Source organism: Doryrhamphus excisus, chromosome 1 (genome assembly GCF_030265055.1).
Source record: "Doryrhamphus excisus isolate RoL2022-K1 chromosome 1, RoL_Dexc_1.0, whole genome shotgun sequence".
NCBI lineage: Eukaryota > Metazoa > Chordata > Actinopteri > Syngnathiformes > Syngnathidae > Doryrhamphus > Doryrhamphus excisus.
In genome coordinates, this window is record NC_080466.1 from 28,240,420 (window position 1) to 28,262,368 (window position 21,949).

General features: G+C 39.7%; 1 protein-coding gene and 1 long non-coding RNA gene across 6 annotated transcripts in view; both read right to left on the reverse strand.

Moving 5' to 3' along the window:
- LOC131124875 (uncharacterized) overlaps positions 1 to 2,477 on the reverse strand; it is a 174,131-nt gene extending 171,654 nt beyond the window's left edge. For all 3 annotated transcript variants that reach the window (XR_009128945.1, XR_009128946.1, XR_009128944.1), the window contains exon 1: positions 2,323 to 2,477. This is a non-coding gene — a long non-coding RNA (uncharacterized LOC131124875). The remainder of the gene's footprint in view (positions 1 to 2,322) is intronic.
- Positions 2,478 to 10,585: 8,108 nt separating this feature from the next.
- Positions 10,586 to 21,949, reverse strand: part of slc24a4b (solute carrier family 24 member 4b) — a 35,596-nt gene continuing 24,232 nt past the window's right edge. The window contains exons 7-17 of one of the 3 annotated variants that reach the window (XM_058078980.1): positions 21,612 to 21,686; positions 21,505 to 21,530; positions 20,852 to 20,905; positions 18,453 to 18,544; positions 15,768 to 15,937; positions 15,558 to 15,690; positions 15,218 to 15,384; positions 14,972 to 15,086; positions 14,099 to 14,211; positions 13,952 to 14,017; positions 10,586 to 12,812 (exon numbers count right to left, since the gene is read on the reverse strand). In XM_058078980.1, coding sequence (XP_057934963.1) covers positions 12,663 to 12,812; positions 13,952 to 14,017; positions 14,099 to 14,211; positions 14,972 to 15,086; positions 15,218 to 15,384; positions 15,558 to 15,690; positions 15,768 to 15,937; positions 18,453 to 18,544; positions 20,852 to 20,905; positions 21,505 to 21,530; positions 21,612 to 21,686 — 1,161 coding nt within the window. In that variant the 3' untranslated portion in view covers positions 10,586 to 12,662. Of the gene's footprint in view, positions 12,813 to 13,951; positions 14,018 to 14,098; positions 14,212 to 14,971; positions 15,087 to 15,217; positions 15,385 to 15,557; positions 15,697 to 15,767; positions 15,938 to 18,392; positions 18,545 to 20,851; positions 20,906 to 21,504; positions 21,531 to 21,611; positions 21,687 to 21,949 lie in introns of all 3 variants that reach the window. The other 2 variants (XM_058078979.1, XM_058078981.1) reach the window with 2 other exon arrangements.

Consider the following 21,949-nt stretch of genomic DNA (forward strand, 5'->3'; position numbering starts at 1 on the left):
TGTCTGTACGCCACCTCTCGCCCGAAGACAGCTGGGATAGGCTCCAGCACCCCCCATGACCCTCGTGAGGATAAGCGGTAGAAAATGAATGAATGTTTACTATAATAGATGACTATTAGGGTGACTATAGGTGTGTTATTTCATGTCTAGAGGGCTCTAATAGTGTTAAAAGCCATATTTTGAAGGTTATAACCAGGTTTTCTATGCTCTAAACATGAAAATATCCACATTTATGAATAAGAAATCCCACTTTACGGGAATACTTTATGTGCCCTGTCATTGGCTGTACCCCGCCTCTCGCCCGAAGATTGCTGGGATAGGCTCCAGCATCCCCAGCGACCCTGGTGAGGAAAAAGCGGTAAAAAATGAATGAATGAATGAATATATTAATTAATATTAATTATTTTATACATTAAAAGGGGGCACTAAAGAGTGAGTTTTGGTTGTATCACATTTTTCTCCAGATTTGACGTGCTTGCAAATTTTGGTGAGTTTTCACGAATGTTGTGGCACTTAAAAATAATAATCATCATCATAGCAGTTTTTGCAGAGCGGTACTCGTGTCCTAATAAAGTACTACTCCAACTTTTTATTACGGGTTCAGTTTGTAAGACATTCAGACGTTGATGCGGTGTATATAATTCACCACATCATATTGTTTGTGCATATAAACTTTTAATGAAAACAGCTTTCCAGAAGCTTAATTACATTTTTGTTTATGCACTTTACTAAAGTGACTCACTTAGTTCCGAACCTCGGCAGAAATGAAAGAAGGACAGCTTTTTAAAGGCGCACTATAGGAACAGCAAAGCATGAAGGGATATTTTATCTTCTCTTTACTGGTTGCAAGCCTGCCAAAACGTGGACCAGCAGGCGTTTTAGTGGCAGCCGTATAAAAGTTATGGCTGCCAAACAGACAAAGAGACATTATAAACGTACTTGGAGAAACTTGCCAAGCAAGCAGCAGCAGCAGAAGGCCACAAACAAACCGGAGGGCATCACTCAGTGCTGTGTAATTGTGCGCAGATGTCTTGGGCTCAACGTAATGTCCCGTTGCCTCATTTGGAGGAAAATGTCATCTTGTATTTGGGCCAGAACACAACTATTTATAAAGCTGTCTTGTTTGCATGCTGACTGATGGTGTGGATGCTTTTGGTTCTTGTGTTGGTCCGTTATGACCTTTTGCTGCAGTCAAAAAACTCCTCGACAAAGTCTTGGTCAGAACCAGCGCATCTCTTTACTAGCTTATGTTAGCTTGCGTACACGTGCATAACAACCCATCTGTCTCTCTCACACCAACTACCCTCATGTCATCCATAAACGTCCTCTTTGGTCTTCCTCTTCCTCTTCCTGACAGCTCTAAACGCAGCATCCTTCTACTAATACATTCAGTCTGTCCTCAATTACTTAATCTCCAAGGTCTCTAACATGTAATGTCCCTTTGATGTACTCGTTCCTGATCCTATCCATCCTGGTCACTCCCAATGAGAACCTCAGCATAGAGTAACAACTTATTTTGTGTGCCAGTATCTCCATCACTGAGTATATGCATAACATGCCAGATCTAAACTGTGACTCTTGTTTTGATGTTCCGGTACCGCCAGTTAATTAGGCAATACCTACACTAGAACCTAAACATGTGGAGAAACGTTCTGTTCAGCACCAAGTCCAGATTCTGTCTATGGATCCGTAGAGTCTTTCTCTTTCGGCTAAACGCATATTCAATCTGTCCTCAATTACTTAATCTCGAAGGCCTCTAACATGTAATGTCCCTTTGATGTACTCATTCCTGATCCTATCCATCCTGGTCACTCCCATCCTGGTGCTATGCAGTGAAACGCATCTGAAACTGAAACGGCGGTCAGGCTGAACTAATGTTCTGCACCACAGACCATGCTAGCAATGTGCGGTACCGCAAGATTTGGTATAAATACAATACCAAGTAAATAACCAAGTAAACACCAGTATCGTTGATAGATACTTTTTTTTTAATCTAAATCTGAATTAATTTTATGACTTTTTTGTGATTTAGATTTAGCCAGGTTACATCTTGCCAGTATCTATCTTTTTAACTTTGGTATCGATCAATATTGATACCGACGTTGGGATCGATATATAAGATATTTGGATCGAACCGCCCACCAATACCACATGCACGGTTAAAACACAGTTCACACTTTTCCACTCAGAAAACGGGCTTACTACTTTTATAAGTGTCAAGGCAGACCTCAGAGGAGAACCAGATAGGAGAAATGTCCACCCAAATGTCTCCACGCCATGTATACGTCAAACACATTATGTAAAAACGGTAGTTCGACTCACGAATCCACCTGGCGTCGGTCCCTGTGTCCCAGTCCTCCACGGGCGAAACGTAATCCAGCAAAAAAATGCAAAAAAAGGTTAACTTTAGTTCATTCGAAGAGTTAAATACAACAAACACCGACTTGCAGGATCCGTGGTTGGCGTGTGACGTCACACTTTCCTCACCCGGAAGCACCAGTCCTTCTTAAATATACGCAACTAGATCGATAACCTGTAAATGTCCATACTTATACCTGATGACAAAAAGTTCTGAAAAAGTATGTTATAAAAAGTTATGTTATAAAAAGTATGAAAAGTAATTTCAGTAGAAGTAAGTCAGTATGAAAAGTAGCCGATGTAGTAATCTAATTTGCATATGATTTGCATATATTTGGCTATTTGAATAGAGGCGTTAATGTCTTCTTGTAACATCTTCAAATAGTATCTTGTGGGGCCCAATAAAGAGTATCTTTTTCTCTTTTTTCCAAAAAAAAGAAGAAAAAAAGGAAGAAAAAAAGAGAAGGAGAAAGAGAAATAAAAGAGAAAAAAAGAAAAAAGAAAGAAAAATAAGAAAAAAGAAGAGAAGGGAAAGGGGGAAGAAAGAGGAAAAAAGAAAAAAGAGAGAAAAGAGAAAAAAGAGAACAAAAAAAGAAGGAGGAAAAAAAGAGAACAAAAAGAGTATATTTTTCAGCTGTGCAAGCATTTAATCTACTGATGTCAAAATATGGAATCACGTAGGTAATATCTTTTAATTAACAGTGCGATTTTATGTCATAGTTTGGCTCTGTGTACTTCAATTTGTTGGACACAATCGGATTTTCCCAACTTTAATTAAAAAAGTGTCTCTGAAGGAATAACACACGAGACCTTTGCAGGCCAATCGAGATGTGATGGGATCTCCTTTTTATTGTCAGGCCTGGAGCATGATGCCACGATTGTTTTTAATAAATCACAGTGCACGTGTTGTCGTGGAAGAGAACATTAAATAAATAATGCATCATCCTCAGCAACGGCTCTGTAAGCGAATCAGAGCAGCCGTGCACATCCGGGAGGTAATTCAGTTGGTAAAAAGGTCTTCTTCTCCCACACCGGCATCATTTGGCAGAGTCCCTGCAAAATGAAATGAGAGTCAGTCGGATAAGTGGTGTTGTCTTTGTACAGGACATGCCTGACAGAGACCGTGTTCACTTACTTGCTTGAACAGTCTCACTCCGAGGTAAACGTCTCCTGTTTTCACTGTGTAATCACTTCACAACCACTCAAGTGTCTAACCTGCTGGGAATAGTCATCTATATGGAAATCACCGACACTCCGTCATAAAACAGCTGCTAGTTTGTTACAGCGGCTCAAAAGCGAACAGAGGCTTTGAAATTGTGTGAGTGTGCATGGTGTGTTGTGTAAAGACCAAAACATCATTCATTCATTCATTTATTTTCTACCACTTTTTCCTCACGAGGGTCGCAGAGGGTGCTGGAGCCTATCCCAGCAGTCTTCGGGCGAGAGGCGGGGTACAGCCAATCACAGGGCACATAAAGTATTCCCGTAAAGTGGGATTTCTTATTCATAAATGTGGATATTTTCATGGTGAGAGCATAGAAAACCTGGTTATAACCTTCTAAATATGGCTTTTAACACTATTAGAGCCCTCTAGACATGAAATAACACCCCTATAGTCACCTTAATGGTCATCTAATATAGTAAACATTCATTCATTTTCAACGGCTTATCCTCACGAGGGTTGCGGGAGTGCTGAAGCCTATCCCAGCTGTCTTCGGGCGAGAGGCGGGGTACACCCTGGACTGGTGGTCAGCCAATCACAGGGCACATAAATTATTCCCGTGAAGTGGGATTTCTTACTCATAAATGTCGATATTTTCATGGTGAGAGCATAGAAAACCTGGTTATAACCTTCTAAATATGGCTTTTAACACTATTAGAGCCCTCTAGACATGAAATAACACCCCTATAGTCGCCTTAATAGTCATCTATTATAGTAAACATTCATTCATTTTCTACCGTTTATCCTCACAAGGGTCATGGGGGGTGCTGGAGCATATCCCAGTTTCTCTTTGGGCAAGAGGCAGGGTACACCCTGGACTGGTGGCCAGCCAATCACAGGGCACATATAGACAAACAACCATTCACACTCACATTCATACCTATGGACAATTTGGAGTTGCCAATTAACCTAGCATGTTTTTGGAATGTGGGAGGAAACCGGAGTACCCGGAGAAAACCCACGCATGCACGGGGAGAACATGCAAACTCCACACAGAGAGGATGGAATTGAACCCTGGTCTCCGAGCTGTGAGGTCTGCGCGCTAACCACTCGACCGCTGTGCAGCCAACCAAAACATCACATCAAATTAATCTATACTGAAGCTATTAATTTATGCTGGAGTCTATCCCAGCTGAGGGGGCCAAACCCTCCGCAACCCCAATACAGGTTAAAATGAACACTTTTCATCCATGCTGCAGATAAAATGATGACGTTAAAATGACATGAATCCATCTCCCTGTGCAGGAAACTCTTGGAAATAAAAAATATATCCTGAAAAGTCCCTTTGTAGAAGCAGGTGGTGCACAGATAAAACTGGCAACACAGCACATCAGCATCCAAAGAGCCACCCAGTTCCCTCAAGGTTGGAGCAGACTAAAAATGAAGGCAAATAGTCTCCAATTTTGTGTCTGGATTGTTTGGCTAACATGATGATGAAGCAGCAAAGTACAGAAGCGGTAAGGTCATGCTAAGGTTAACTGGGTATTATTGCCCTTATATGAAATATTATTCAGGTCAAGGCTTTTAAAACCGGGAGTGAGTCAATGCGGTTTGTTGTAAATGGATTTTTGACCTTGTTGTCATTGAACTTTGACTTTTTGGTGACCCTCCACTTGAGTACTATGTCGACCGAGAACAACAGCAAAAGCTCTGTCCATCTTTTTTTTATACATTAAAATGAAATTTTAGTGACTTATGAATCAAAATAATGGAAATGTGTTGCTTATTTCTCTGTAAATGTGACTATAGGGGTGTTATTCAATGTCTGTTAAATGGCTGTCAACAGGTTTTGAAATGATTCATTCATTCATTCATTTTCTACCGCTGCCTCCTGCCTTTGTTCCTGCACATTGTCGACTGGCCATTTATGTATGTGACCAAGTCACTCGACCAATTTGGGGATTCGAACCCAGGTCTTCTTGATCTCCTGACTGTGTGGCCCTCATACGGCCCTTAAGTTAAGACATTCATTCATTTTCAAGCATAGAAAACCTGGTTACGACCTTCTAAATATGGCTTTTAACACTATTAGAGCCCTCTAGACATGAAATAACACCCCTATAGTCACCTTAATAGTCACCTAATATAGTAAAAATTCATTCATTTTCTACCGCTTATCAATTTGGAGTCAACAATTTGGAGTCGCCAATTAACCTAGCATGTTTTTGGAATGTGGGAGGAAACCGGAGTACCCGGAGAAAACCCACGCATGCACAGGGAGAACATGCAAACTCCACACAGAGATGGCCGAGGGTGGAATTGAACCCTGGTCTCCTAGCTGTGAGGTCTGCGTGCTAACCACTCGATCGCCGGGCAGCCTTTTATACATTAAAATGACATTTTCGTGACTTATAAATCAAAATAATGGAAATTGATAGCTTCAGTTGCTTATTTCTGTGTAAATGTGACTATAGGGGTGTTATTCAATGTCTAGAGGGCTCTAATAATGTTACTAAATGGCTGTAAACAAGTTTTGAAACGATTCATTCATTCATTCATTTTCTACCGCTTATCCTCGCGAGGGTCGCGGTGGTTGCTGGAGCCTATCCCAGCTGTCTTCGGGCGAGAGGCGGGGTACACCCTGGACTGGTCGCCAGCCAATCACAGGGCACATATAGACAAACAACCATTCACACTCACATTCTTACCTATGGACAATTTGGAGTCGCTAATTAACTTAGCATGTTTTTGGAATGTGGGAGGAATCCGGAGTACCCGGAGAAAATCCACGCATGAACGTGGAGAGGGTAGAATCTCCTAGCTGTGAGGTCTGCACGCTAACCACTCGACCGCCGTGCAACAAGGCAATATATCTTCCAAAAAGATAACAGAAGAAGATGAGGAAGGGGACCATGAAGAAGGAAATGCAAGTATCACGTCTCACTTCAGAGACATCACGTGTGATTGAGTTCAAAAGCAGACGAATTTGTGTCTGGAAAGTGATTGTTGCGCTAAAGGTAGCCAGCAGAGTGAGGTGAGCCAACAGCAAAGCGGACGATGACCTGTGGGTTGATTGAAATCCAAATGCGATGCGGCACAGTCGCACAGAATGAATACACACTTGAGATGCACATTTGGACAAGAAGCATCTCCCTCTTAACCCCCCCCCCCCCCCCCCCTGCCTTCAGACTCTATTCATTCTAAATGATACAAAAATGGAACAAACAAGGACGCAATCTGGTCATAAAATGCTTGAATAAACACAATCAAATGAGAACTGGACCTAAAAACAACACTTTTGATTAACAATGTCTTTATCTGCATGCGCGGGAAAAGACTACTTACACTTATTTACACTCCAAAAAACATAAAAAAACAAACAGCGGCCATTTGCGTAATTGAACAATTTGCTAAATTGCTCTACAAATTGTCCAATTTGCATCATGCTAAGTGAACATAATTAAGCAGAAAAAGATGTCTCTCACTTTATTTGTGCCTATAAATGACCTGTCCTAAATTAAATAGAACATAGTGACAATAATTGGATATTTATCGTACTTATTTTATTCATCGTGTAAAATGATATCTATCTTATTCCAGAATAATGTAGTGAAGAATAACAAGGTGTGCTCAGTACATCCAGCATTGGGAAAGTTATTTTTTTAATTACTGTACTGTACAGTACTTCCTGTGGTGGCTATTGATCAAGACATCACTGATACCTAGTGCATACTAGTAGAATACTCCATATCATCACAACATATGAATGTCTAATAGTGTGTTTCAGTACCTTTAGCAATTGTTATGCTTGAAAATATTAAATTTCGGGGGGGGGGGGGGGCAATTTTGCTGATATATGCACATTTCATAACAATAACTCATATTCAACCACGAAATAAAAAAAAAAAAGCAAACTGCAGAGGGATTACTGTGATTACCTGTGATTGGCTGGCCACCAGTCCAGGGTGTACCCCGCCTCTCGCCCAAAGACAGCTGGGATAGGCTCCAGCACCCCCCGCAACCCTTGTGAGGAAAAAGCGGTAGAAAATGAATGAATGAAAGAATTATTTTAGGGTAACTTAAATAGAAAGTGATGGCGCTATCTGCAGGAGGCTGTCTCACAAGTGGATTCACTCAACATTTTACAGCAGGAAGAGGCTGTGTAACCGCTCGTTTTGTTTGTACAATACTGAATTATTGTAATTGTTTAAAATCTAAAAATGAACTTAAAATGTGTTGTAAATGTAAACATTTAAGGGCTTTTTTTAAGGGTCAGTAGATTTACTGTATATGTATACATAGTATGTATAATATGGTATAGTATAGGACATAATGTATATATAGAACAGATATTTACATATTCAAACCTGGAAACTCCTGGCTGTGACATGCTAACCACATTTCCACCACGCTGCTTGAAGAACATGGCGCCCTTCGACTAAACGAGTAGTTTGGGGATCTTGGAAAACGACTTATGTGGGACGGCGGACACGTAGCAAAGTGAGATTCTGGTGGCGTTGTGGAATTATTTGTATTAAAGTTCAATTTTCAACATAACGTACAATTTGTCTGGTCTACTAACTTGCTGAGCAGGAGGATAGTTGGTAGTCTCAGCAGGCTACCTCGTAGATAGGTGGGGGATGAAGAACACCCACTCTGGCATTTTTCCCTCAATGTAACTCGGATGCACAGGAAGTGAGGCGGAACCATCACCTAGCCAGTTTGCTCGACATCCACCAATGCACCCGACACATACAAGGGAAGATCCTAACCCCCCCCCCCCCATGCTGAAGTTATGTGTGGAGGTGGGGAGTAAAAGAAGTTTTCCAAGTGGGATTCCGGAATTGTGCGCATGAAGGTCGGCATGCATATTTTCAGAGGAGTAGGGGGGCCTTGTTAGGGGGCTCATCCCTGCACAAGATAACAGCAGACACACAAGCTTCCTAACTGATGGCTCATTTGGGGGTGGGGGGGGCCCAGTCCATCCACGCTTCTCCATGCACCAGATGGTCGTTTGTGGACATCAACCATCAACAAAGGACAAGGACATGCTTGCATTTCATTGAAAAGCATGTGTTGCTCTTATTGTGATAGTCGCAAGTCAATACCCTGCAGTGCCAGACTTGTATTGACTTCTGCTTCAAAGGAAATCACTGCTGTGTCGACATTGCCCCCTACTGGGAAGAAGGAATCCTGCAGAATCGGTTTTCTTCTATACTCACGCATGCACACACACAGTCCAGTTCTTCAAATACATCAACTACATCATACTACAACCCTTTTTGTGTTATAGTTGTTTAGATATTGCAGCTTTCTCAATAGCAAAAAATGTCAATTAATTCCCTTTTTTTAGTTAGGAACTGATATTTTCCCGAAACTTCTATTGGTGATTACTAAAGAATGGTAAAAAAGCTAGAAACAAACTTTTTTTTTCTGGTGAAAGGAGTGTAATCTTTTTTTTTTTTTTTGGTAGGGTCCATGTTTACAGCCACAGAACACATTATTCCGTGTGCCTTGAAAGATCAGTCAAAATACTTCATGGTAAATTAATTATTTGGATGTAAAACGCCTTTTTGGGTTGTAGTTGCTTAGATATTGCAGCTGTCACAAAAGCAAAAAATGTCAATTAATTCCCTTTTTTAGTTAGGAACTGATATTTTCCCGAAACTTCGACTGCTGATTACTAAAGAATGGAAAAAGAAGCATTTTTTTTTGTCCTGTGAAAGGAGTGTAATCTTTCTTTTAGTAGGCTCCATGTTTATAGCCACAGAACACATTATTCCGTGGGCCTTGAAAGATCAGTCAATATACTTCATGGTAAATTAATTATTTGGATGTAAAACCCCTTTTTGTGGAAAAAAAGAAAGACCAGTCAAAATACTTCATGGTAAATTAATTATTTGGATGTAAAAACCCTTTTTGTGTTATAGTTGTTTAGATATTGCAGCTTTCTCAATAGCAAAAAATGTCAGTTAATTCCCTTTTTTTAGTTAGGAACTGATATTTTCCCGAAACTTCTATTGGTGATTACTGAAGAATGGAAAAAGATAAAAATAAACTTTTTTTTTCTGGCGAAAGGAGCGTAATCTTTTTTTTGGTAGGCTCCATGTTTATAGCCACAGAACACATTATTCCGTGTGACTTGAAAGATCAGTCAAAATACTTCATGGTAAATTAATTATTTGGATATAAAAACCCTTTTTGGGTTATAGTTGTTTAGATATTGCAGCTGTCACAAAAGCAAAAAAATTCAATTAATTCCCTTTTTTAGTTAGGAACTGATATTTTCCCGAAACTTCTATTGGTGATTACTAAAGAATGGAAAAAGATGGAAACAAATTTTTTTTGTCCTGGTGAAAGGAGTGTAATCTTTCTTTTGGTAGGCTCCATGTTTATAGCCACAGAACACATTATTCCGTGTGCCTTGAAAGATCAGTCAAAATACTTCATGGTAAATTAATTATTTGGATGTAAAACCCCTTTTTGGGTTGTAGTTGTTTAGATTTTGCAGCTGTCACAAAAGCAAAAAAACCATTTAATTCCCTTTTTTAGTTAGGAACTGAGATTTTCCTGAAACTTCGACTGCCGATTCCTAAAGAATGGAAAAAGATAGAAACAAACTTTTTTTCTGGTGAAAGGAGTGTAATCCTTTTTTTTGGTAGGCTCCATGTTTATAACCACAGAACACATTATTCCAAGTGCCTTGAAAGATCAGTCAAAATATTTCATGGTAAATTAATTATTTGGATGTAAAACCTCTTTTTGGGTTATAGTTGTTTAGATATTGCAGCTGTCTCAAAAGCAAAAAATGTCAAATAATCCCCCCCCTCCTTTTTTTTTAGTTAGGAACTGATATTTTCCCGAAACTTCGACTGCTGATTACTAAAGAATGGAAAAAATTGAAAAAAAAACTTTTTTTCCTGTCTCAAACTTCTACCCATGACACACCAGCTCCGAATAAAGACAAAGAACATGCAGTAACAAACATAATAAAAACCAGCTGACATAAATGGTTTGATTAAATGTGTATTTCACAAACCCAAAAACATAGGACACATACAGGAACAATTTTCACATTTTATTTTTTTCTTAACATTATTGCTTTACAGTAAAATGCATTGGTTGGATATGTCCAGTATAGCAAGACAATACATTCATATAAGTTATACAATAATGTTTTTTTTAATAGTAACTAACTTTACATTAAATATATTTTTTTAATTTCTTATTCTTGACAACAACTCCCACATCACATTGAGCTCACAGTGCATCAGGTCGCATTCAATCAAAGAAAAAAAAAACACACGGCTCCTCCTTGGGGGTCATTTCACGTGTGCGTGATAGTTTTGTACACTTCTCCCGTTCCTGTGTCCTCTCCAGGAAAAAAAAAAAGCAAGCTCAAGTGGAGGACAAAATTCCAACCTGGCAACCGAGAGGAGGCGCAAACAGTAACGTGTATCTACAGACGTGGTCACTGCTTGACCCACAGAGAAGCATCTTAAGGGGGTCCGACTTTCTTTATCCTTAAGTGCTCTCATGCAGGTCCTCTTAAAGTGACAGAGTCCAAAAAAAAACAAACATGTAGGAACTTCCTGCATGTTCCGCTGGAGTGGAAACCCACCCCTTTCAATTAAAAAAAAAAACATCAACAGACTTCCTGCGAGGCCACTCTTCCAGAAAAGTCCATCCTTTGGCTCAGTTCAACAGCAATCCCCCCCAAAAAACAACCCCTGTGAGCTCACACAGTAGTACTAGACGGACAACATCGTCATGGCGGCCTGGTAAGGCCCTCGTGTCTCTCACGCACGCACGCGCACACACACACTACATTGAGATTGCATATACAAGTGCCTGCCGCCATTTGTGGCACAGGAATATATTCCCCCCCCCCCCCGACCACCCTGTACCTCGTCTCATTCTCGCATTTTTGCAACAATTACAGTGTAGCTGCCGATTTCTTTCCGATTTTTTTTTTGTGTGTAAAACTGGGCCGGGCAGTTGCCATGGAGATGCACCGGGACCGGGAGCAATCAGCCTTTTTTTTTGCTGTGCTTCAGAGGAAAGGAAGTCTAGGGGGGGGACTGCATTTGATGTCCCAGCATGCACTGCAGACAGACAGACAAGAGGCGGGTGTGCTCATGGTATGGTATTCACCAGTCCGTATCGACACAAGCGTGGGGGGGGGGACGCCCCCACACACACATACAAACACACCCACACCCACACGCAAGGAAGCACTAGTTGATTGAGAATGAGAGAATGGCTGTTAAAGTGCAGTATCTACATACAACTCAAAAAAATCAAGACCATAGCTCCTCCCCCCTTAGGAGCTGTCCCTGATCACTAACGGCTGTGTTTGGCGACCCCCGGTGGCCGGAGGGAGCAATAGCAGACAGTCATCATTGAGAGTTCCTTTTCAAGCGTCTCAACGTGGAAAATGAGCAACTGATCTGTTGTGCGTTGAGTTGAAACCAATCTCCTTCCGGTCCGAGAAACAAGCGTATCATGTAGAAAAGTTCCAGTGAAAGACTTTGGAAAAAATAAATAAATTAAAAAAAAAAGTGTACAGCTTAATTTTTTTTTTTTTTTACAAACAAAATGAAAAATGATTGAATGATTGAAGGTCAGAGAGCATCTACTTCCTGGTTAAGTCCATGCTGGAGCTGCCTTCCTCCATAAATAAAAAAACTGACACCCCCCGCCTCCCCCCCACCACAAAAAAAAAGTGTGCTTGTCTCTTTAGGTCCTGGAGTTCTTCGGTAAACCTTTTTTTGAGGATTCTTTCAACGTGTGATTTGTCCACACTTTTGTAATTTGTGACGTGAAAAAGTGATGACACAGCAACAATCACGGCGGGGAAGGTGGGGGGAGGGGCTTAAGACTCTGAAGGTCCCGCCCCCTCACAGCTAAAGGCATGCTTAATGGACAGACGATTGACAGATCAGAAACAGGCGATGCTCCATAAAATGAGCATTACTGGCAGAGTGCGATTCCATGACACGACTCAAGTGTGCCGCCCAGTGGATAAACTTGGGACTACACATTACAGGTGATTTAAAAAGAGATAGGTCCAAAAACAGGGGTGGACGAGGTGGGACTTTGTGGACTTTTTTGGTGTCCCCCTGCTGCTGCATGTTGGGTGTTACTCCTCAAAGCACATGGGCAGGTTGACAAACGTGAAGACGTTGTATTCGATCATGACCGAGAAGCAGAGGAAGATGGCGTACAGGACCAGCACGTAGACGCCCAGCTTCAGATCCAGTCGCCACTTATTCAGGTGAATCCCAAGGACCTGAGTGGGGCAGAAAAATACAACATTTTTGTTTTTTCATTTACATTTTTTAAAGTTTTTTGGAGGGGGTAAAGATGTCCCAGTTCATTTGGCAGTCCTCGAACTCACCATAGTTTAAACCCATCTAAATGTATTATTAGAGCCCTCTAGGCGTGAAATAACAGCCCTATAGTCACACTTACACTACCAAAAATAGTAAACATAAGAGAAAATAAGACATTTCAATGAGTCTTTTGAATGTCTTATATTTGTAGAAGGCATTTTAGGCTTAAAAATGCTAAATTTATAAATTTATAATATACATATTCTTTGACTAATAATTGGCTGCAGTCAACCAGGAATCAGCGATGTTAATATACACAACTTATGATCAAATCAAGTAGATTTGACAGAAAGTGAAATTACAATATATAATGTACATAATATGCATTACTACTGCAGTAATATCGTCATAATACAGTTAAACCGTACAGTAACACAGTATCCACGATTTTTACACTTCTGTTATGCTTTACTTCATTATATTTCGTGAAACGTTGAAACGTCCTAGTTCATTTGGCAGTCCTTGAACTCAACATAGTTTACACCAATCTAAATGTATGATTAGAGCCCTCTCTGTGTGAAATAACACCCCTATATTCACACTTACACTACCAAAAACAGTAAACATAAGAGAAAATAAGACATTTCAATGAGTCTTTTGAATGCCTTATATTTGTAGAAGGCATTTTAGGCTTGAAAATGCCTATATATATATATATATATATATATGTACAGTAACAGTATCCACAATTTTTACATGTCTGTCGTTATGCTTTACTTCATATATTTCGTGGGTCAAACATTGAGATGTCCCAGTTCATTTGGCAGTCCTAGAACTCACCATAGTTTACACCCATCTAAATGTATTATTAGAGCCCTCTCTGTGTGAAATAACACCCCTATAGTCACACTTACACTACCAAAAATAGTAAACATAAGAGAAAATAAGACATTTCAATGAGTCTTTTGAATGCCTTATATTTGTAGAAGGCATTTTAGGCTTGAAAATACTACATTTATAAGTTTATAATATACATATTCTTTGACTAATAATTGGCTGTCGTCAACCAGTGAATGGCTAAATGCTAAATACCGACCGTGAGAGCCACAGAGCCCAGCAGAAGCACCACCGAATACAAAAGTCCTCGACTGTTGATCATCACCTGCAACAGAAACAACAACAAAGCCGCCCATGTTATTCAAATAAACTACCCACACAGGGGTGGAAGGGATGAATAACAAACCTCTGATCCATAGTCGACACACGTGGTTTGGAGAGCCCAGGGGACCCCCAGTCCAACCAGAATGTCAAAGACGTTACTTCCAATTGTGTTGGACACGGCCATGTCTCCCAAACCTGGAACACAAGACACTTTTAAGTGCAAACAGCCCAGCATCCATGCGTCAGATTGCAATTGAATGCATCCCATAATCAGTTCACAGTTCCACATGTCCAAAAGGAGTAGGAAGAAGCAAAGCTTATTAAATCCTACCCCTCCATCTGGTACTTTTACAATCAGTAACTGTTATATTTGTTCACTTCCTGCTTTCCTATTTTAATTTTAATTTAAGGATGTCCATATTATGGTTCGAAAGAGGAGTGAGGGAAACCTTTTAAATTAACCTTTTAAAATTAAAATTTTAATTTTAAGTTTTTTAATTTAAAAAATTTAAAATAAAATTTTATTTTAAATTTAAAATAAAATTAAAAATTTAAATTTAAAATAAAATAATGCATTTTAATAATCCATTATGTCATTGACGGTCATATCACCTCGTACTTTGGTACGTGACTTAAAATTAAAATTATTAAAAAAATTAAAATGAAAAATTTTTTTGTAATTTTTTTTTATCTTATTTTATTTTAGCTGTTTGAAGATGAACTATATCAGCAAGTTGAAGTATTTGTGATTTTAGAAATAAGGAGTTAGTATGTTCTCTGTAGGTGGCATTATGAATTATCCTTACTGACCTTTTTTTGCAGTACATTTAGCGAGTGAAGATTGTTTTTATTATTATTAGCCCATATTTCTCACACAATAAATAACATACGGTAGAACCATTAGTAACAAGGTTTTGTGTGACCTAAGCAGAGATGTATTATTAAACAGGATGACCTTGGCGAGCCACAATCAGACTGGCTATGCAGTCTGGGACGCTGGTGCCCGCTGCCAGGAAGGTGATACCCATGATGACGTCAGGGATTCCCAGAGTGTAGCCAATTATAGTAACCTGCAAGAACACACACGGGGCTCTCTTCATCCTACTTCCTACATATTATACAGGGCTGGGTTCTATTCATTTATTACCATGTAAACCAAGTAAATGAAACACATTTACGACAATTACGACGTCTCGCTCACCATCCAGACCATCAGGTAGGAGAAGACGGCGATCCAGACAGTGGAGAGGATGAAGGAGAGCATGAAGCATCTCTCCCAGCGAGGTTTCCCACAGTTTGGGACGGTGAGGAATAATAAAAGCAGCAGAGGCCACGAAATCAACCACTTGAACGTGTTGCCGACTCCCTCTATCGAACACAAAACACACGTCTTCATTGCATGGACTTCTTCAGTGGAGAAAATGAGTAAAATGTCAATGTCATTATTATTTCTATTTTATTACATTATTATTACATTATTATTATATTTGCATTTCCAAGCAATCCAGCCGTGCCTAATTGGCCAACACGGGTCAACATACTGGGAATATGAAACGGCGAGATGCCATTTTCCTCCGCTTCGGTGGGTTTTTCCTCTGGCACGTTCCCGTTCTCGATGTCAGCCTTGCCGTCAATCACTTGTGTCTCCACGCCGTTGGCAGCCTGGACCAACTTCTGGCGCTTTCAGAAAAGAGACACTAAGCCACAGAGCAGGCGCTCGCCTCCAGATGCCCCGCCCCCACCGTGCGTACCTCTGTGATGATGAGACGGCTCGCCATGCGTAAGCGGGTCTTGGGTCCGAAGTGGTTGGTCACCATGACTCGCAGGCCCGCTTCGGGGAAGCGGAACTTGGAAGGGCTGGCGTTCATGATCTCGTCCACCATCACGACGGAGCCACGGCTGTAAGCCTTGGTGGGCTTCACTGGAGCGGCGAGTCCACACGGTACACAAATTAAAACAGTGATGGGCATTGAACTCACCACCTTTGAAAATCTCAGACAAAATTAATTTTCTTGAGGTATCTTTGTGTGTTTTTTTCAGAGAATTTAGGTCTGGGCTCAGGTTGGCTGGCCCATTCCATTAATTATATTCTAGCTACGTCATTATCTGTTGTTAGCTTGAGCTAATTGTCATTGGGTAGGGTTTATTTTTGCACTTAAAACAGCACATACTAACTTCTTCTATGTACGGTACAAAAATAAAACCTCTCATTCACCTTTCTATATTATTAGTGTGCATTATCCAAACCTCTTTAGCATAAAAGGCCGGCTGGTGTGGTGCACCGCGGAGCCTTGAACTCAATTTTACTTCCTGAAAATTGCTTCATGCAGCTTTGAAGTTTGTTGCCAGTCGGGAATATTACTGGACCGGCTTAAGATTGATTTTAAAGTTCATCTCTCAGCACACAGACCGTCTCCCTGGAAAGTTAGGATTCCCTGGAGAGGAAGTAAGCTTTAGTGTTTCGCCGAGAAAGACGAAATGCAGGGAGAATTTTGGAGAAATAAGTTATACAGCCAATTTAAAAAAAAAAAAAAAAAAAAGCCTGGATTTGAATCTATGCATGCATGACAGAGGAGGCGCATAAATTAAGTGTGTAAATAGGGTCGGGGTAAACACTGGTGAGGAAATTCATTACCACTTGAGAAGGGAGAGCATCTTTGGCCCTCATGAGAGCAGCAGCAGTAAAAGCAGAATGCAACACAAACAGCAGCAAACACTGTTGGCAAGCAAGAGCAGGTTTAGTAAGGCTAAACAGACAGGTTGAGTTACATCCATCCGAGGAGAAAGAGAAAGAGAGTTGAGATTAAATAAGTTTGAGACAAGAGATCGTTAGTATTGTTATCATGTGCAGTGGAACCTCTAAAGTTGAAAACTGGTTCACGAAGAATCTGTTCCAGGGTCAAACTATCACCATCATAAGCATGATGTTCCAGCAGGATGCCGCTTTGACAAGACATGATGTGTAGTTCATGTTTTGTTTATTACCATTTCATTCATTCATTTTCTACGGCTTATCCTCACGAGTCAGCTGTCTTCGGGGGAAAGAGGCGGGGTACACCCTGGACTGGTGGCCAGCCAATCACAAGGGCACATAAAGTATTCCCGTAAAGTGGGATTTCTTTTTCATAAATGTAGTAAGAGCATAGAAAACCTGGTTACGACCTTCTAAATATGGCTTTTAACACTATTAGAGCCCTCTAGACATAAAATAACAGCCCTATAGTCACCTCATATAGTAAACATTCATTCATTTTCTACCGCTTATCCTCATGAGGGTTGTGGGGGTGCTGGAGCCTATCCCAGCTGTCTTCTGGCAAAAGGCGGGCTACACCCTGGACTGGTGGCCAGCCAATCACAGGGCACATATAGACAAACAACCATTCACACTCACATTCATACCTATGGACAATTTGGAGTCGCCAATTAACCTAGCATGCACGAGGTGAACATGCGCACAAACCACTCGTCCACCGTGCAGCCCTTTATTACTGTTTATTTAACTGTATATTGAATGTAAGGACCAATTTTACACACTAAAAGTTTTTCTGTCTAATGTCTTAACTTCCAGGGTTCAATTCCACCCTCGGCCATCTCTGTGTGGAGTAGGTATGAATGTGAGTGTGAATGGTTGTTTGTCTATATGTGCCCTGTGATTGGCTGGCGACCAGTCCAGCATGTACCCCGCCTCTTGCCCGAAGACAGCTGGGATAGGCTCCAGCACCCTCCGTGACCCTCTTGAGGATAAGCGGTAGAAAATGAATGAATGTTTACTATATCAGGTGACTATTAAGGTGACTATAGGGGTGTTATTTCATGTCTAGAGGGCTCTAATAGTGTTAAAAGCCATATTTAGAAGGTCGTAACCAGGTTTTCTATGCTAGAAAATAAATGGATGTTTACTTAAGGGCCGTATGAGTGCCACACAGTCAGGAGATCGGGAAGACCTGGGTTCGAATCCCCATTTCTCGAGTGACTTGGTCACATACATAAATGGCCAGTCGACAATGTGCAGGAACAAAGATACGCGAGGTGTGATTGTTTCCAGCAGGCATTACTCTTTGGAACGAATATTGTTCCGAGAAGCCAAACCCGGTGACTACCTGGAACTACATTCGTCATCACCAAAACCCGGCTCGAACTGGACTTAGTGGATGATTGGGATGTGAAAAAAATCGGAACTATACCTTTAAGGGAACAACATTCACTTTTAGAGGTTCCACTGCAATTGAATTTGGATAAAAACAAAGCTTAGCTCAGGTTTGGAAATGTTAAGCTTCTTTTGAGAGGAGTGAAGATCAGATGAAGCAAATTGATCAGAAAGAATGCGACAGATTCCCAGTTGTTTTTTTTTCCACATCCTGTCTGGTTAACCTTACCTTTTGTCAACAAGGGAAGTGACGGGTCGTCATCCCAATAACTTCCATAAGTTGCTTTACCGTCCTCCATCTCGCTGCTGGCCGCCGCGTTCCCGTTGGCCACGTTCTTCTTGGAGCTTCCCATGAAGAACGCCTGCATGCTGGAGTTGAACCTGGTGAGGCGAACGAGACGACCAGGCCTGGGTCAGCACATTCATTTGTGTCGAGATGAAAGACTCCATCTTGTTTGAAATTAATGAGCGCCTATCACGCTGTATAGCGCGAGGTGGCCTACTTTCTATAAAACATGCGCCGAAATGTACGCGGAGCGTCAAATTGGCTTCCCTGTGTCAGAAGGTCAAATGAGACAGACAATGTTCCCATGTGACGGCCATTAGATGGGAAGAGTGTGAAATGGGAACAGCACAGAGGCTGCTCTGTTGTCGTCCCGCCAGACAAAACAGAGGGAAATGTTCTCCCAACGTTCTTGCATGCTTTGGTCTCGCATTGTAATTTCAGCTAAAGAGTAAAAAGAGTCACGCTTCAAGGCTCATTTCCATTTGAACTACTACTTCATAAAGCCATTCATCAAATATGTAAAATAATACGGATTTAGCAGGGTATGCTATGAAGGTTTTTCAGGAGATTAGGCTAAAATTCTCTAGCAAAACGCTAGAGGGCAGTATTTCTCAGTCAGCAACCATCATTTTTGTTGACTCGCTCTGCATAGATCAGAAAATCCACTATTCGGTTACAGCACCACATTAAGACAAAGGTGTCCAAACTGTGGTCTGGGGGCCATTTGTGAACCGTGCGTTGTCTTTTTTTGGCCCTGGGCACATTCAAAAAAAAGAAGAGGAAATAGGTAAAATAAAGAATTTTTTAAAAGCTTTTTAAAACTTTTTTTTACAAAATTAAAATCACAAAAATTATTGAAGTACACATGAGGTGTTCAGGCGCACTGTGTAACCCTTAGTTTTTCCAGACACCACATACTCTCCATGACAATTTGGGCACCCCACTTTAGGAGGCTGAGTTCTCAGGCGTGGCCACTTGAGTTTGGTCTGAAGCACTGGCATGGAAACAGGAGTTCAGAACATTGCAAATTATGTAAATTATTCATATAATGACAATAGCCCCTTAGTAACATTGTACAACCTATGTTTTGTTTTTAATTAGATATCATTAGCTTCCTTGTGCACTGTAAAAACAAAGCATGCAGTAGTTATTTAGGAAAAATTGCACCCAAAACATTCCCCACTATGGAAACAGGAGTTCAGAACATTGAGAGATTCCTCCCATCCCTTTTAAAACAGTTAAACAAGAATCAATTGGTCCAGTGTATTCCCCGTAGTTCATCAAGGAAATCTAACTAACATTAAGTTGAATTGTCCATGGAAAACAGGTTCGAGTCTGACAGACTATTAAAAATGTATCGGTTCCTCAAATTAAGAGTGCAAATTATGTAAATTATTCATATAATGACAATAGCCCCTTAGTAACATTGTATAACCTATGTTTTGCTTTTAATTAGATATTATTGAGCTTCCTTGTGCACTGTAAAAACAAAGCATGCGGTAGTTATTTTGGAGAAATTGCACCCAAAACAACAAACGGGTAAGCAGTGTCCCGCAGTAAGTTGCATCTTCCCTGTGGAATGAGGAAGGCGTGAGAAGTGATCCCGTTAAGCCGGTGCTCTTTACCAACCGCATGTGGAGAAAGATTAAGCTGCTGGTGGCAGCGAGAGAGCAGGCTGTTGCTGCTGCTGCTGAGGGTGCAACACAGATTAGCAGCTGGACGTCGACGGCCGCTCAAACACACACACACACACACACACACACACACAATGATGTGTTGCTTGTTGTGCAAGGACAAGACATCTCAGGCCTTGTGGGTAGGTTCTATGTTATGACATAAGATGATGTAAACATCGACTAAATATTATTATTATAATATTATTATTATATTAAATTATTAAAATTCTTATATTATAATAACTATAATAACTATTATAATTATTATTTTAAGAATTAAGAATTAAGAATTTTAAGAATTTTAAGAATTTTATATTATAATAATAATAATAATATGTAGTCGATGTTTACAATTATTATAATTATTATAATTATTATTTTAAGAATTAATATAATAATAATAATATAATAATAATAATAATATTTGGTCAATGTTTACAATTATTATAATTATTATTTTAAGAATTTTAAGAATTTAATATAATAATAATAATAATAATAATATTTAGTTGATGTTTACAATTATATTATTATATTATTATATTATTATATTATTATATTATTATATTATTATATTATTATATTATTATATTATTATATTATTATATTATTATATTATTATATTATTATATTATTATATTATTATATTATTATATTATTATAATTATTATGGGTTTGTTGTGCTGCCCCTAAACAGTTTGCACATATTCTCCAAAACCCACTTACTTCATGACCAGGATGTATCCTGCATACATGACCACCAGGACTAAACTCTCCCACCTGGAAAACAGACACAAATCCCACATCAAGTTATGTATCATCATTTTATGACCTGCGATTATGATATTAAATAGAGATGCTCAAACACATACATTGTGCAAATACACCATTTGTGCAAAATAAGACAAATACTACAATTAGAGTATCGGAAAAAATGCCACAACGCCGAGAGTGACTCCGAGTGATTCTTCCCGAAGTGTGTTATTAGGTTAGAAGTAGATAGTAGTTAATGGAATTCCCCCTTTGCATATCCAGCGCTTCACAAGCGTTGCAAATTGCATATTTACTTGGAAATAATTCCAGACCGCAGATAGCGTTTGATGATTTATCAGCACAAAAAGCCATAAATATGATCCGATCTCTCAATTTTATGCCAATATTGTCCGATAGCAAACATCCCCAAGGCTTCAGTCTTAGAGTCAGGATAATAAATATAGAAAAACATAATAAAGTATTATAGAAATAATGTTTAATCAATAGATACATTTGAAAAGGTTAGGTAAAATTTTGTAATTTGCAACAACAAACCCCGCCAAAATACAAAAATACTAAATTTACCATAAACAAATGCATATTTTGGACATGTAAAAAATACTCACCACACAATCTTCTCATCGTAGATGAACTGGAATATCCAAAAAATGGAAAAGAATATCAGAGGCTTTCATCAATCATACATCACCCAGTCATGATGTGTCCAACTTACTGCGATAAGAGCGATGACGGACAGGATGTAGTAGAAGGAATCTCGGAATACTGCCCACCAAGTCAGCATGACCACCTATAGGAATACACAGCGATAACATATTGTGTTAATAAGTTAATTTTTTTGTTAAAAAATTAAACAGAAAACACACTTCATACTAATTATACCAATTTATAAACACATAGTAATCCAGATAAAATGTCAAGCATAAAATACTGATTTTTTTTTTTCGCAAGCATTGAGATTTTGCAGTTTGGCGGACTTTGAACGCACCATAAATGTAAAAATTTGGCTATGAAAAACATTAGCTTCAACGTCAAAACTGTGAACACAAGCTA